Consider the following 18,320-nt stretch of genomic DNA (forward strand, 5'->3'; position numbering starts at 1 on the left):
AAATAAATCAACCGTGTCATGTTTGCGAGTGACTGTGGCGTGCACTCGTAAAGCAAACAGGATTTTTTTGTGGAAATGAAGAGTTCATGGCAGGCGTCCAGAGGAGGAAGGAAGAGCTGGTTATTACGGGTCACAGTTTAAGGCCGTGAATGACATTTAAACACAGAAATCATTCGGGATCTGCTTCCAGCATCCTCCATGGGGTCTGCTCAGGATGTCCTGGAATGTTATGTTTGGGTCAGACTGATAAAAAAACAACCCAATAACATACTAAGCTGGAATGATTTATGCATTATAACCTAATTAATTTGGGATAGTTCACTTAAAAATAAAAATTCAGTCATTGTTTACTCATCTTCAAGTAGTTTTAAACCTTTCTGAGTTTCATTCATCTGTTAAAAAATTCAACTCAGCTTTATTTGTATAGCACTTTTACAATGTAGATTGTGTCAAAGCAGCTTCACATAAAATATCATAGTAAATTGGAGCAGTGTAGTTCAGTTTTTTAGTGTTTATGTTCAGTTCAGCTCAGTTCAGTGTGGTTTAATAATCACTACTGAGGGTCTAGACCAGGGGTGTCAAACTCAATTCCTGGAGGGCCGAAGCCCTGCACAGTTTAATTCCAACCCTGCTCCAACACACTTACCTGTAGGTTTCAAACAAGCCTGAAGGACTCAATTAGTTTGATCAGGTGTGTTTAATTAGGGTTGGAACTAAACTGTGCAGCGCAGCGGCCCTCCAGGAACTGAGTTTGACACCTGTGGTCTAGACACTAAAGAGCAAATCCATCGATGCGCAGCTCAACAGATCCCAAACCATGCAAGATAGTGACAACAGCGGATAGGGAAAAAAACCTTTACCAATTTGCGAAAGTGAAGAAACAACCCCCTTGAGAGAAACCAGACTCAGTTGGGCACGATCATTTTCATTTCTCCGCTGGCCAAACGTCTTGTGCAGAGCAAAAAACAAAGAAGATATACTGAAGAATGCTGAAAACCTGTAACCATTGCGTTCCACTGTAAACAAATACGAGTATTTGTATATGTACAACAAGGCAAAAATAATATCAAATAGATAAAAATACACATGATGATAAATATAATAAATAAATAATAATAATAAATAAATAAATAAAAAAGACAAGTATTTATAATGAGTTAAAATCAAGAAAATGTGATCTTCCTATTCCCTTTTCAGCAGTAAATCGTTTATTATTACTATAGTAAATGTGTCAGTGTACCAGTGAAACTAGCTGACATGCTGGTATAACACATGGTTTTCATTTATTAGACTGCACTTCAGTGGTAACTTTAGGGACTGTGCGTTCCCAATAAATGACTTGCATTCCTCAGTTCACAAATGAGAAACTGTCTTCTTCATTTCAGTTTTAATAAGTGTATGATCAACTAATTGCAAACATTTTAATCTTTAAATAATTAAAAAAAATAAATCTTAAAATGAATATACAGTTGAGTCAGAATGATCAGCCCCCTTTGAATTTTTTCTTTATTTCATCTTATTTGTTTTATTTCTGCAAGGATAAAAGCAGTTTGTAATTTTTTAAACACCGTTTTAGGGACAAAATTATTAGCCCCTTTAAACTATATTTTTTCTCGATAGTCTACAGAACAAACCATTGATATAGAATAACTTGCCTAATTATCCTAACCTGCCTAGTTAACCTAATTACCCTAGTGAAGCCTTTAAAAGTCTCTTTAAGCTGTATAGAAGTGTCTTGATGAATATCTAGTCTAATATTATGTGCTGTCATCATGGCAAAGAGAAAATAAATCCATTATTGAAGATGAGTTATTAAAACTATTATGTTCAGAAATGTGTTGAGGAAATCTCTCTGTTAATCAGAAATTAGGGATAAAATAAAGTAGCGGTCTAATAATTCAGGGGGGCTAATAATTCTGACTTCAACTGGGCTTTCATATAATGACGACGATGACGAATTGAAGTGTTGTCGCAAAGTTGTGGTGATTGTATGTTTCAATAAAAAAAGCAACAACAACAAATCAATCATATTAATTTTACATGCAACCCAGGCTCATTATTGATATGTACCCTGAAATCCATTTCTGGACGTTAAAAAAAACTTTTTTTTGCAGTTTTTGTTTTTCTTGAATCCACCAGAGGCTTTTTGAGATCTCAAATTTATCTTGTCAGTGCCATTCACGCCTGCTGTTCTCTTGTAATTCCACCAGAGGCTGCTGTCGCCTGACTGACTGACCGACCAATCGACTGACCCACCCTCCACCTTCCCTTAACCCAACCCACAGTGTTTTCAAAAGCCCATATTGACTCGCCCACCCCTTTCCCTAAACCCAACCCACAGTGTTTTCAAAAGCACAGATAATAATAATAATATTAATAATAATAATAATATTTTTTTATTTATATAGCGCCTTTCCAGAGCTCAAGGACACTTTACAAGGAATGCAACAAAAAGATAAACAAACATACATGAAGTCAAATATAACAAACTGGAATTACACAAACAAGACCTAAGAGACATATGAGCAGAGTGAAGGTGGATCAGATAAAGTAGTCAGTTGGGTTACGTGCCACACTTCCTTTTTGATAGACTCGCCCACCCCTTTCCCTAAACCCAACCCACAGTGTTTTCAAAAGCACCGATTGTTGGTTTTCCTTAAATACTATTCTACAGTTGTGCCTCTATTTAACTTAAATGTTGTCAATTAGCCAATCAGAAACGTCCAAAACCAGAGCTGTTTCAGAGGCAGAATTATCCAAAACTTTTATATTTAGTGGCTAATTCGTACAAATTCATACAATCTAATTCGTACATTTTAGCACGGTTTGCTCATCCCACATTGACGGTTGGGGTTGGGGGTGGGGTTAGGTGCCACACCCCTTTTTAAAATCGTACAATTTTGTATGACTGAACTCATACGAATTCGTACGAATTAGCCACTAAACTGGCAAAACGTAAAATACTTACGTTTTCTCGTGAGATCAGGCTGAATAATCTTATTGTGTGTAAACTTGACCTTTAAGAAAAGTTATGATAATTTCTCTAAAATATCTCTCATTATTCTGCTATTAAGCAGAACAGAAACGCATGTGATAATCCTGACTTACCTAAAAGAGGAAAAGTTTAGTCACATTAACATCTGACCTTTTTAATGTGCCTTTTTATATAGTGTGTGTAAACTTCTGCTTTCAACTACTTTCCATTCGGGGCTTTAGAAAAACTCAGTGTTTATCTCTATATGAGACTAAAATCTGGTTCATATTGGTCTTAAAAATGTCTTAAATTTAACTTGGTGGAACCTGCAGAAACCACGTGAGAGCAGGGTGTAATGAGAGCAAAGCCTCTATATACAGTCAGTCTGCATAACAGTATTCATAAGTGCTGCTATCTCGATGTAATTAATCCAGTGTTGCAGTAGTGTAGTGTTCTGATATCGACGTAACACGCATAATGATATTATGTAAATGAGCGTCGCCCCAGCAGTGGAGCAGCCGGTATACGCATCATCATCCTCCTCCTCCTCCTCATCCGGAGCGCGCGCGGAGGTCTCGGGCTGGACACCGCCTTCCCGCCGCAGCATCAGGACCACCAAGGACAACGATGATGATCTGTGAGCCTTAAAGTCGCTGTTCCTGCAGACTCCAGCTCTGCATCATGACTGCGGCGGGGATTCCGGATCTGCTGCTCCTCATCTGCTGCCTCCTGCCGCCCGCCGCCGCTGCTGCTGCCGGTACGGACTTCACCTTCACTCCGGTACTCTGCGCGGAACTTGTCCGGTGCGCGTGTTAGTGGAGGGTGGGGGAGTGTGTGTCTGTGTCTGTGTGTATGTGGTGCTTTAATGACTGTCCGGTTTGGGATGTTCTCTGTTCGGTGAGTTTGTGTGTGTGTGTGTGAAGGGCATCAGTGCGAGATTATGTGGAGGACATCTGCAAAGTGTCCTGACACACACACACACACACACACACACACACACACAGAGAGAGAGAGAGAGAGAGAGAGAGAGAGAGAGAAAGATAGACGCGCACGCACACACACACACACACTAATGCATAGACACACACACACACACTTGTGCATACACAGTCATGCCTACACACCAATACATATTTGTATACACACTTCCACAAATGGATGCACACACACACACTCATGCATACACACTCATACACAGTAATGCATAGACACGCATGCACATGCACAGTCATGCACACACACGTATGCACAAAAGTGGAGGCACACATACACTCACATGCATACGTGCACATTCTCATGCATTCATTTATACACACAAGTGGATGCACACACTCACACACATCCACACACACAAATACTCCTGCATACATTCACACACCCTCAGTTATAGACATGCACAAATGCATGCTCACACACATGCACACACACACACACATTCATGCATATTCACACACTTATGCACACACACACACAAACAAACACGCTCATACATACACACACAGATGCATGCACACACACACACACACACTCAAGCATACAAACACATACATGCATACACACACTCATGCGCACACACACTGACACATGCATACAAACACTCACGCTCATGCATACACACACAGATGCATGCACACACACACACTCAAGCATACACATACATGCATGCATACACACAAATAGATGCACACATACTCATACTCGCATGTATACACGCACACACGCACGCTTACACACACATACTCATGCATACACACACAAATGCATACACACATGTACAGTCATAAAAATGCACCCTCATGCAGACTCACACACACACACACACACTCATGCATACAAACACACATTCAATCACACATTTATGTATACTCAAACATGCACAACCACACACACACACACACACACACACGTTTGTTTTCTTATGTCACATTATAGACTTCCATAGTTTTTTTTATCAGTTTATTGATGCAGTCTATGGCGCAACCCTACATATGCAGATCATTATACTAATAAAAACATCTTCTGGTTCCTTATTCAGTGAGCACCAGTCAAATGTCCTCAAACACACACACACACACACACACACACACACACACACACACACACACACACACACACACACTCACACACTGCTTTAATGCTACTTGATACGGGCCCTGAGCTCACAGACAGCACTGCGGATGTTCATGGACCTCTTTCCTTTGTTTTGTTTAGGAAGTTATAGAGGCTGTATTATAATATATATATATATATATATATATATATATATATATATATATATATATATATATATATATATATATATATATATATATATTTATATATATAATTAAAGGACTGGTGTTATTCAGCTTCTCTAGGCAATATTTATAGGTTCCGAATGTGTTGGATATTTAATCTTTTATACTGACTTTAGAAATCTCTCATGTCTGTCCTGTTCATTCAATGCAATCTCACGGCAATTCGCAACGTTTTGATTTAGTGGCTAATTCGTATGAATTCATACAATCTAATTCGTACAATTTAGATTTGCTCATCACCCAATGACGTTTGGGGTTAGGGGTGGGGTTAGATGCCACACCTCCTTTTTAAAATCGTATATTTTCGTACGACTGAACTCGAATTAGCTACTAAACTGACGAAACGTAAAATACTAAAGTTTCCTGGTGAGATCAGGCTAGTTCATTCTACAAAGCAGAAGAGATTCCAATACATAAAACCACAAATCAGAAAGAGTTGTATCAGTAAAGCATTTAGCACTTTGTAATGTTGCCGTTACTTTTCGCAACATTTAACAGACGTTTAGGGAATGAAGACAACAAGTGATGAAGCGTTTCATTTTGTCCCATTCTTCCTGCAAACAAGTCTTACGGTGGGCAACAGTATAGGGTGTTCATTATCACATTTTGCACTTTTAAAATGCGCCACAGATTCTCTATTGGAGACAGGTCAGGACTGCAGGCAGGCCAGTATCTGTATCCTCTTCCTCCGCAGCAGGACTCTGCAGAATGTAGTTGTGCATTGTCTTGTTGAAATATGCAGGGCGTCCCTGGACAAGAAGGCAGCATGTGCGCCAAAACCTCTGTACTTTTCAGCATCATTGGTGCATCACAGAAGTGCAAGTTAGCTTTGCTAAGAGCACTGACGCAGCCCCATACCATGACAGGCTCTGGCTTTTAGAGTTGTTGCTGGTAACAGTCTGGATAATCCGTTTCTACTTTGGTCCAGAGCACACAGCGTCCACTTCTCCCCAAAAATTCCTGAAATACTGACTCATCTCAGATGCCTCTGAGCCCAGAGTAGTCAACAATGCTTCTGGACACTGTTAACATCTCTAATAACTGATTCCTTTTCTCTTTCTATGATGACAGCACATAATATTAGACTAGATATTCTTCAAGACACTAGTGTTCAGCTTAAAGTGACATGTAAAGGCTTCACAATTAGGGTAAAGTTAGGGTAATTAGGCAGGTCATTGTGTAACACTGGTTTATTCTGGACTAATAATTAATTTGACTACAGTATTCTCTGATTAGAGTCTGGTTTTATTTCTGGATTATAGTGCGAGGATCCTGCTTTTTGGCAATACACTGAACAATAATGTCGGAGTGTGTGAATTAATAGACTAGATAAGACGAGGAGCAGCGCTTTACAGCACTCTTATCTGTATAATGGCGTTAATCATAGTGGAAATGCATAAAGCCTGTGCTGGAGGTACAGTACTCTGCATACAGTACAGCTCAGTGGCAGTCATTACTGTGTGTGTGTGTGTGTGTGTGTGTGTGTGTCTATCGGTGTGTGTGTGTGTGTGTATATTAGTGTGTGTTTGTTTATGTGTTATGGTGTATTTTGATGTCCTTGTGTGTGTGTGTTATCTCTGCATATGCATATGAGTGTGTGCATAGTGTGTGTATGTGTGTTAGTGTGCATATTAGTGTGTGTGCATATACTGTTAATCGATGTATGTGCATGCGTTAATGTGCATATACTGTTAGTGTGTGTGTGTGTGTGTGTAAGTGTTAATGTGTATATAAGTGTGTGTTTGTTTTAGTATTAAGGTGTATTTTAGATGTCCTTGTGTGTGTGTGTGTGTGTGTGTGTGTGCGCGTGTGTGTGTGTGAGAGAGAGAGAGAGAGAGATTTGTTTTAGTGTTTATATTAGTGTGTATGCCTCTCTGTCTGTGTTAGTGTGCATATACTTTTAGTGTGCATGTGTGTAAATAAGTGTGTCTGTGTATTTGATCATGTGCATATGAGTGTGTGCATAGTGTGTGTATGTGTGTTAGTGCACATATTTGTGTGACTGTGTGTTATTGTGCATATACTTTTAATAGGTGTGTGTGTGTGTATGTGTTAGCGTGCATATACTGTTAGTGTGTGTGTGTGTGTGTGTTTTGCTTTAGTGTTTACACTAGTGTGTATGTCTGAGTGTGCATATACTATTATTATTATGCGTGTGTTAATGCGTTTATACAGTGAGTGTGTGTTAATGTGCACACAAGCATGTGTTAGTGGGTGTGTTTGTGTGTGTTTGTTTATTAATATGTGTGTGTGTGTGTTGTCAGAGCTGCTCCAGAATGATGATCCAGCATCCGGACAGCAGCTGAACAGCAGTGGGCCGCAGGACACACAACACACACTCTCGTACCCCTCGCGCCTTATCTACTACCTGCACGAGAACTCAGAGAGCACATACCATGATCTGAACACACACGCCAAAACAACTGACCCGCGAGCACAGGTTAGCCATGTACACACTCATACACTTCAGTAAAACACATAGCTTTTAGCGACGTTTCCGTCCACATCTCATAACAAGGGTGGCTCAGTGGTCAGCACTGTGGGTTCACAGCAAGAAGGTCACTGGTTTGAGTCTCAGCTGGGTTAGATGGTGTTTCTGTGTGGAGTTTGCATGTCCTCCCCATGTTGGCGTGGGTTTGGTGATCCGGTTTCCCCCACAGTCCAAACACATGCACTATAGGGGAACTGATCAACAAATTTGGCTGTAGTGTATGTACGTGTGTGAATGTGATTGTGTATGGGTGTTTCCTGGTACTAGGTTGCAGCTGCAAGGGCATCCAATGCATAAAACATATGCTGAAATAGTTGGCGGTTCATTCTCCTGTGGAGACCCCTGATAAATAAGATACTAAGCCGAAGGAAATCGAATGAGTGTGCGAGAAGAGGAAGCGCGAGAGATCATCAAAAAGCATACACAGCGCCCTCTGGTGGATTTGCAAACACAAAAAGTGTGAGCAGACGTACCTGCGGTTATGTATTTCGCTGTGACCAGAAATGTAGACCTGGGTACGTATCCGTAATGAGCCTGGATTGTTAAAAAGTCTTCCCAAAACAAACAACCCAAGCTCATTCTGAAAACGTAGTCCCACGGAAGTTTTTGGAGACACCAGAATACGTCCCGGGAGATACGCACAGCCGCGTTGGTTTTTTCCAAGCGAACGCTGCGGGGCGGTGTGACGCTGTTCCCTTTCGCGCTTGCCTTACCTCCTTGTGGAGGGCTTCCCCGCTGCAACCCGTTTGTCCACTCAGCTCAGTGTGTACGTCGGCAGGCTCGAGATGCAGAGAGGGGTCGACCACGGCGACTGGTTTCGAGTCCGGGGAAGAGCGGTTCCAGAAATCAGGTAAGACAAAAACAGAATCCCAAAAATTAAGTGAACGAGTTTCGTGACAGGGTGAGAACGCGGCGAGATCCGAAAACGGGGTGGAATAAAAAAACTCAGGGCTTTTATTTTTTTGGACGGCTTTTGTGAATTGTTGGTCGGGTTTAGGGAAGTGAGCGGGCGGGCGGGTCGATCGGTAAAATTGGTTGGGTTCAGGGAAGGAGGAGGGCGAGACGGCCGATGGGCCGGTCGCGCAGTCAATTATCCGGTCAGTCGGACAGCGGCCTCTGGCGGGTTCACGCGAGAACAGCACGGACGCGAACCGCGCTCGCGAGAGGCGTCTGAGGTACGAAAAAGCGCGTAACAGCGGCCTCTCGCGGATTCGCGAAAACAGAAAACTGCAGCCGTACGTACCTGCCGGGATGTATTCCGCGGTCTCCAGAAACGTCCGCGGGACTGCGTTTCGACAATGAGCCCGGGTTGAAAACAAAGTTGCTGAGCTGTTCTTTTCAGATTTTTTGATGAAGCAGGGAGCAGAAGATTTCACATGTTCATGTTGTGATGAGGGTTGTCACATTCAAATACTGCTAACACTTTACAATAAAGTTCATTAGTTAATGCATTTACTAACATGAACTTATCATGAACAACACATGTACAGCATTTATTAATCATAATTGAACATTTACTAATGCATTATTTACATCCAAGTCCGTGCTTGTTCAAATTAGTTAATGCACCATCAGTTAACATGAACTAACAATGAACTACTGTATTTTCATTAACTAACATGAACAAATACAGTAGTAAATGTGTTGTTTATTGTTTGTTCGTGTTGGTAAATGCATTAATTAACATTAACTAATGAACCTTATTGTAAAGTGTGACCCATTTATTACAAATAAAATAGATTTTGTCAGTTTATTATCTGAATGGAAGCAAACTAAAGCACAGTTTACTGTATTGAGTCCTGTTTCTTCATGATGATCATCATCGTTGTGATAGTAATGCATGTGTGTGATTGCAGCAGTTGTGATCACTTGAGTAATGATAGCATCAAATAAACAAGGATTTCCGACAGCATGCAAGCGCACGTCGTGATGTCTGCTCAGGGTTGGGTGATTCGACAGAAATCTCATATCACAAATAAAGTCGTTTTATACCCTGACTATGACATATATCTTGAAATAATAACATTTTTGTAAATTTAATTCATTAAATGTTTATATTTATTCCATTATATTCCTTTGGCGTAGTCCCTTATTAATCATGGGTTGCCACAGCAGAATGAACCGCCAACTATTCCAGCATATTTTCTACACAGCGGATGCCCTTCCAGCTGCAACCCATGCACACTCATTCACACAAACACACACTCATACACTACGTCCACTTTAGTTCATCAATTCCCCCTATAGGGCATGTGTTTGAACTGTGGGGGAACCGGAGCACCCGTGCTAACACGGGGAGAACATGCAAACTCCACACAGAAACGCCAACTGACCCAGAGAAATAAGTCTGTGAAATAACAGAAAATGTGCTGCAGTTTATTACAAGGTGGTTATGGCGTAATATACAACACAAACACAAACAAAACATCCCGTTACACTATCAAACTAGTCACTTTTCCCAACTTTTCAAGGTTAAAAGTTGAAGATCGAGATCCCCTAATGCAATGCAGATGCGGAAATAAACAACATGAATCACACAATACTGAAAAATGCTGATTTGAAGATATATTTTTATGGTTTATTCTCAACATAAACGCAGGCTGATGTTTCTTCCTTTAACAGGAGGCTCATCTCGCTCAGACTTCATTTCAACTTCAAGCCTTTGGATCACAGTTCATCCTAGACCTCACGCTAAACAAGTGAGTATCAGTATTTCTGCTGAGCTCTACAGGATTCAACTGTGTCTGTACACACTCACGCACACACACACACACACACACACACACACACACACACACTCATGACATGCCAGACTATTGATGTGTTTTGTGTCTGTGAACATGCACTTATGGGAACACAGGTCTTCTGTTTTGTGTTACTGGAAGCAAGGGTGTGCTGTGATTGATTTGATTTTGCAGCTTTACTCTGGAAATAACCTCACATCCTTGTTTTTGTCCTGATACTGAGTAGTATTGAGTGCCAGAATGATTATTGCAGGTTCTGTAACCAAAACACAACATAACTACACCCTTCAGTCAGAGAGTGCACAGCCAGACATTCATCTGAGTGGAATGTGTTTATGTGTGGTTGACACACACACACACGCGCACATGCACAAACATGGCACACACACACATGCACCACTTTATTAGATATACCTTACTAGTTCCGGGATGGACCCCTTTTGCCTTCAGAACTGCCTTAATCCTTCGTAGTGTAGATTTAACAAGCTACTGGATAAATTCCTCTGAGATTTTGCTCCATATTGTCATGATAGCATCACACAGTTGCTGCAGATTTGTCGGCTGCACATCCATGATGCCAATCTCCCGTTCCACCACATCCCAAAGCTGCTCTATTGGATTGAGATCTGCTGACTGTGGAGGCCATTTGAGTACAGTGAACTCATCGTCATGTTCAAGAAACCAGTCTGAGATGGTTGAGCTTTATGACATGCTGCGTTATCCTGCTGGAAGTAGCCATCAGAAGATGGAGACACTGTGCTCATAAAGGGATGGACATGGTCAGCAGCAATACTCAGGTAGGCTGTGGCGTTGATGCTCAATTGGTACTAATGGACCCAAAGAAAATCTCCCCCACACCATTACACCACCACAACCAGCCTGAACCGCTGATACAAGGCAGGATGATCCATGCTTTCATGTTGTTGAGGCCAAATTCTGACCCGACCATCCGAATGTGTCAGCAGAAATGGAGACTCATCAGAGCAGCAACGTTTCTCCAATCTTCTATTGTCCAGTTTTGGTGAGTCTGTGTGAATTGTAGCCTCAGTTTCCTGTTCAGGAGCGGCACCCGGTGTGCTCTTCTGCTGCTGTAGCCCATCCGCCTCAAGGTTGGACGTGTTGTGTGTTCAGAGATGCTCTTCTGCAGAGCTCGGTTGTAACGAGTGCTTATTTGAGTTACTGTTGCCTTTCTATCAGCTGGAACCAGTCTGGCCATTCTCCTCTGACCTCTGGCATCAGCAAGGCATTTGCGCCCACAGAACTGCCGCTCACTGGATATTTCCTCTTTGTATGAGCATTCTCTGTAAACCCTAGAGATGGTTGTGCGTGAAAATCCCCGTAGATCAGCAGTTTCTGAAATACTCAGAGCAGCCCGTTTGGCACAAACAACCATGCCACGTTCAGAGTCTCTTAAATCCTCTTTCTTCGGCATTCTGATGCTCGCTTTGAACTGCAGCAGATCGTCTTGACCATGTCTACATGCCTAAATGCATTGAGCTGCTGCCATGTGATTGGCTGATTAGAAATTTGCATTAACGAGTAGTTGGAGAGGTGTACCTAATAAAGTGGCCGGTTAGTGTACATACATATAATGTTGTTCTGCTGATTGTAAAAGGCCTTAGCCCTTCGTCAGTCCATCATCACAGTGCTTCAGTATTATTATTCTTCAATTATTATTCCCTCCAGAACTGTCTTGAGCATCAGTCTGCGCTCCCGTCTCACGCCTCCAAAAGCCATCGCAATCACCACGTACCTTAAGCTTCATCTTCTAAGGCGCAGCTCATTTATTAGAGAAGAATAAACATCACAGTGCATCAAACTACACTTCTCTGACTCATATTTGCTCCAGTTTATCAATACATGATGATTTTGTTCTCTATTATTTCTCATTGAATCTAAACACTAAAATGTTTTATGCAATATGCCAGTTTTGCATCTTTAGATCTAGTGTCTCAGCTCTGCACCTTGCACTTGTGTTTGATTAAGATGATGATTCCCGAAAGGCTAAAAATACTGCAGATAGTGTCTGTCAGGCTGCTGGGATTGATATGCGGTGTACCTCCCAGACTCAATGTCTCTCTCGTTATGTGTGTGTGTGTGAATGTGTGGCTGTGTTGTGTACATGTGGCCAGTATTGTGATCGTGCGACAGTCTAAATATAGGCGTCCCGCAGCACGAGGGCCAGAGAGTGTATTTTGGAGGATCACGCTCTGGCTCTGCACCTGGAAAACATCCCGCCGTCTCAGCCTCGCCCTGCTCCTCTGCTTTAGAAATGAGACACACGCTGAGACTCTAGAATTACGCTGGCCAACGCTTCGGAATTTGTGAGAATAACTCCATGGTATATAGTAGACTCGTGTGTTTCCAATGGGGATTTCCCATGTAAACTGACTAAAGATTTGGAATGTATGAGTTAAACCATAGACTGTGAAAGATATGGACGTAGTATCTGTGACGTCACCCATAGGCTTTTAATAAGCCCAAAAGTATAACCAGGTATTCCTGGATATGTCGAACAGGTCTATAGAGCCGCTCAATGTAGTATTGGTAACCTAGCAACCGACAGTAAACAAGGCAAGCATAATAGAGTCACACAGATGAAATGATCCAGTTTATTAAGCTTTATTCTGCAATTATAAAGCATTATTCACAATAACCTATTTTTTGGGAGTTATGGTGTTTTTATTTGAAGATCCTATGTTTCTCATGCGATACTTCAAAAAGTGCATTTACACAGGGTAATGAAAACCCTGATATTGACTGTTAACATTAGGACCGGCCCTGTGCATATGTAAATATACAGATTAATTAATGCGATTAAGGATAATTACTGTAATTATGCAGGTTATTAATGTAAATATGCAGATTATTAATGTGATTATAAGGATAATTACTGTAATTATGCAGGTTATAAATGTAAATATACAGATTAATTAATGTGATTAAGGATAATTACTGTAATTATGCAGGTTATTAATGTAAATATACAGATTATTAGTGTGATTATAAGGATAATTACTGTAATTATGCAGGTTATTAATGTAAATATACAGATTGTTAATGTGATTAAGGATAATTACTGTAATTATGCACGTTATTAATGTAAATATGCAGATTATTAATGTGATTATAAGGATATTTACTGTAATTATGCAGGTTGTTAATGTAAACATACAGATTATTAATGTGATTATAAGGAAAATTACTGTAATTATGCAGGTTGTTAATGTAAACATACAGATTGTTAATGTGATTATAAGGATCATTACTGTAATTATGCAGGTTATTAATGTAAATATACAGAATATTAATGTGATTATAAGGAAAATTACTGTAATTATGCAGGTTATTAATGTAAATATACAGATTGTTAATGTGATTATAAGGATAATTGATGTAATTATGCAGGTTGTTAATGTAAACATACAGATTATTAATGTGATTATAAGGATAATTGATGTAATTATGCAGGTTATTAATGTAAATATACAGATTGTTAATGTGATTATAAGGATAATTACTGTAATTATACAGGTTATTAATGTAAACATACAGATTATTAATGTGATTATAAGGATAATTGATGTAATTATGCAGGTTATTAATGTAAATATACAGATTGTTAATGTGATTATAAGGATAATTACTGTAATTATGCAGGTTATTAATTTAAATATACAGATTAATTTATGTAATCATGCAAGAAATCTCTAAATATTCCATAAAATTTTTAATTTTTAGCATTTTAAGGCTTAGGTACAAATAATTTCTGTTGTCATAAAACACTGTGAATATAACAATAAACTCCACACAGAAACACCAACTAATCCAGCCGGGACTCGAACCAGTGACTTTCTTGCTGTGAGGCCACAGTTATAACCACTGATCCACCATGTTACCTCACTTAGACCACTGGCAGTATATTTTGCCTGTTTTAATGAAATACTCACTCAACATTGACCCGTTATTCCCTAAAACTAGACAATATCATTTACTCATCTAGAAAATGCTTCTTCGTTCAAACATTTTTAGACATTTGGACTACAACAGAGACTAAAAAGAATCAGTTTAGTGAGATCGGTTGAGCTACGCATCGATGAATTTGCTCTTCAGTGTTTGGACTCTCAGTAATGACTTCAAACCACACTGAACTGAGCTAAACTGAACTGAACTTAAACACTAAAAACTGAACTACCCTGACCCAGTTACTATGACCATTTATGTGAAGCTGCTTTGACACAATCGACATTGTAAAAGCGCTACACAAATAAAGCTGAATTGAATTAAGTAAGATCAAGTTAAGTAAGTAAGTTTAAGTTAGTAAAGCATGTTTGGCAGTGTGAGAGTTCATATCAGATCATGATGGATTATTGTGGAAAACTGGGTCACGCTGGGTCAATGGCATTGTTAAATCAAGGCCGTGCAGTACATGCACACAGATATAGAGGAGGATGTAGTACACGCAGACCTGTATATCTCACAGTAATGCGTCCTGTTGTTCCCTCACACACACACACACACACACACACACAGTGATGCTAAAAATAGCGCGGTGTTCACAGGCGCTGCTGCAGCCGGTGTGTGTTTTGCACAAGGTTACAGAAAGCGCGGTTCTGGCAGAAAGTGTCCTCTTGAAGTGAGCAGTCAGCTAAGAATGAGACCGCTATAGCGGTTTGTCAGCTAGTCTGCGTTTCTGCCAGGCTTGCTGTGATTAAAGGACACTGAAGGTGAACACTGAAGTGAAGATTCATTAAAGTACACATGAAATGTGTAATCTAATCTAATCATGTTGGTTTTGTTAGCTCACGTTGCTAGTTTGGTGGTGAACAATTCATCCACTCCAGGCTCTGAAAGCATAGTCCCCTGGACATTTGTGGAGACTGCGAGTCCTGGGAGGTATGTATTTCTGCAGTTTTTGTTTTCGCGAATCAGCGAGAGGCCGCTGTTTGCACTTTTTCGCATCTAAAATGTCTCTCGCGAGGTGAGGGGTCTGGATGCAGATCTGGGGCCTCATGTACGAAGACTTGCGTGGAAATCTTACTAAAACATTGCGTACGCACAAAGCTGTAAATGTGCGTACGCATAAAAAAATTCAGATGTATGAAACACTGCGTACGCCGAATCTCACGCATATTCTTTTGTACATCCGAATGAACGTGAAACTGAGCGCAACATGCACGAGCACAAAACCCCTCCCTGCCTCCTCCCCCATATGAATATGCTAATGACTATGCTAATGGCAAAACCCAACGAAAAAGCAACGGCAAAATCAAGCAAGAAGAGAAACTTTGAACAGAATGTGAAATGGAGGTGCTGCTTTCGGAGGTAGACCGGAGAAAAGCGGTGTTATTTGCAAGTTTGTTCTCCGGAATTAACAACAAAAGAAAAAAAATAGAGTGGGAGAGTTTAGCTGATGCGGTTAACACAGTTGGGTCTGAACATCGCACTGAGTGCATTAAAAAAAGAAATAGTGTGGTTTATATCTGTAAAATGTTGCAGGACGCTTAACAGTGTCAGTGGCGCACCTCGTTAGACGCATGTGATCATAAAATGACACGTTCGAGCTTGAACTCGGCTTGAATCCAGCGTCTGATGAACTCTTTCTTGTTTTTTCCCCCGCTACATATCAGATTTTGCCCACTATTTATTACGAGAAAGACAAGTAGGAATCATCAATAAGTTCATATCAATAAGCATCATATTTTATTTGCACATTTATTGAATGGAAATGTTTCTGATTCACGCATGCAAATTCATCTTCAGATAGTGTCTTTATAGCAATGTGCGTGCAGTAGATCGCTCAGATTACATTGGGAAAACAGGCGACCGCTGCAAATTGTGCTTTAATGTTTAGCTGCTCAACTGTATGGTATGGAAACCTTATATACCTGCTAGATGAACCCGTCTCATACAGCTGCCATTGCAAGGCTCAGACACTTTGTAGAGAGGAATTTAACACAACTGCCTCTAGGAGTCGCCAATGGAAATAAAACAGACACACACAAAAAATTTGCGTACGCCAGCCAGAAAGCTGCTGTGAAGCTGCGCACATTCCCACGTTCAGTTCATGGTTAGTAAATCCAAACGTGAGCGATTCTGAGCGTGAAACCTGGCGTACGCAAAGTTTTTGTGCGTACGCAGCGTTGATACATGAGGCCCCTGGTACAGTGCAATCTGAGCTGCATCCAATGCTTTTTAATGGGCTCACCTAGCCCCACCCCTAACCCCACCCGTCACAGTGACGTCACTCGCTCCATTTGAGTGCATTGTGTCTGACATTGCATCGCTGAGTGATGCAATCTCAGCTTGCACCATAAAGGCTGCATCCAGATACCAGTGCTCGCGAGTGCTGTTCGCGCCCACGCGGTTCTTGCGTAAACCTACCAGAGGCCGCTGTCGACCGACTGAACGTCTGAATGATTGACTGGGCGACCAGCCAATCGACTGACCCACCCTCTTCCTTCCCTAAACCCAACCAATTTTAACTCCTCTCTGCGTCTGTAGTCCGCCGACGTACACGACGAGCTAGCTGGATAAACTGGTTGTGGCATGAAATGCACATGTAACGGAGGCCAGCTAGTGTTCGCTGTGCAGGTAAACCTCACTCCTCTGACCTCTAAAGGTGCTCTAGCGACAGACACTAGAGGCCATGGTCTTTAACCTCCTTGGTAGAGCAACCAACTCCCATGCGGAAGATTGCTGGTTCGATACCAGCTCGGAGCGGGTTTGAGGGCGTAGGACCGGCGGGGTTACACTTCCACACCTTGTGGATGTGTTTATCCAATTCATTTATTAGCGTGGCTGATGGCAATCCGGGGCTTTGTAATGACAAGTAAGTAACCTTACAATCCTTATCAGTGTCTGAGGTGTGGAAATGTGTGTAGAGTTTTACAAATCACCGTGTGTAATGCTTTGCAAAAAGAGTGAAGCAGACATTGTGTGTGATGTTGTGCAAATCTGTGGCGGTGTTTTGCTCCTTAGGGTTAGTGGATCTCAGTGTGGGGCAGGTTGTGTGTCTCTGGTGAGTGTTTTCTTCGCACGCTCTCTTACAGTGTGTAAAATGTTCTGCGCTCTCTGTTTTCATGAGGTGAGGGACACATGTTGCACACATGCTGATCTGAGAGCAGTCACATTTGGTCTGGATTAAAGTGTGTGTGCTTGTGTGTGTACACGCGTATGTGTGTGTGGGTGGGTATGTGCGTGTGTGCCTGGTGTGGGTTGCATACGTGTGTATTTGTGCGTTCGCATAAGTGTGTGTGCATGTGTGTGCGCATGTATGTGTGCATACGTGTGTGTGTGTGCACATGTGTTTGTGTTCATGTGCGCACATGTGCGTGCACATGCATGTGTGCACGTGTGCGTATGTGTGTGTGCACATGTATGTGCGCATGTGTGTTCGTGTTTGCGCATGTATGTGAGCCTGTGTGTGTGCGTGTACATGTGTATGTGCGTGTATTTGTGTGCACGCACATGTATGTGTGTGTGTGTGGGTGCATGTGTATTTGTGCATGCACATGTATGTGTACGTATGTGTGTTCGTGTGTATGTGTGCATGCGTGTGTGTGTATGTATGCGCATGTATGTGTGTGCGAATGTGTGTGTGTGCACATGTATGTGTGCCCAGGTGTTTGTTTATGTGTGTGTGTGTGTGTGCACATGTGTGAGTGCATGTGTGTGTGTGTGTGTACTCGTGTAGATGTATGTACACGTGTTTGCATGCATGTATGTGCATGCGTGTGTGTGTGTGTGTGTGTGTGTGTATGTATGGATATGTACGTGTGTGCGCATGTGTTTGTGTGTGCACATGTATGTGT

General features: G+C 41.3%; 1 protein-coding gene across 3 annotated transcripts in view; it reads left to right on the plus strand.

The window, feature by feature from the left end:
* Positions 1–18,320, plus strand: part of adam23b (ADAM metallopeptidase domain 23b) — a 57,065-nt gene that overhangs the window by 453 nt on the left and 38,292 nt on the right. The window contains exons 2-4 of one of the 3 annotated variants that reach the window (XM_087267312.1): positions 3,485–3,731; positions 7,536–7,711; positions 10,385–10,461. In XM_087267312.1, the coding sequence (XP_087123438.1) occupies positions 3,656–3,731; positions 7,536–7,711; positions 10,385–10,461 (329 nt within the window). In that variant the 5' untranslated portion in view covers positions 3,485–3,655. Of the gene's footprint in view, positions 1–2,408; positions 3,732–7,535; positions 7,712–10,384; positions 10,462–18,320 lie in introns of those variants that run through there. The other 2 variants (XM_087267313.1, XM_087267311.1) reach the window with 2 other exon arrangements.

Source organism: Danio rerio, chromosome 9, assembly GCF_052040795.2.
Source record: "Danio rerio strain M-AB ecotype USA chromosome 9, GRCz13ab, whole genome shotgun sequence".
NCBI classification, from domain to species: domain Eukaryota; kingdom Metazoa; phylum Chordata; class Actinopteri; order Cypriniformes; family Danionidae; genus Danio; species Danio rerio.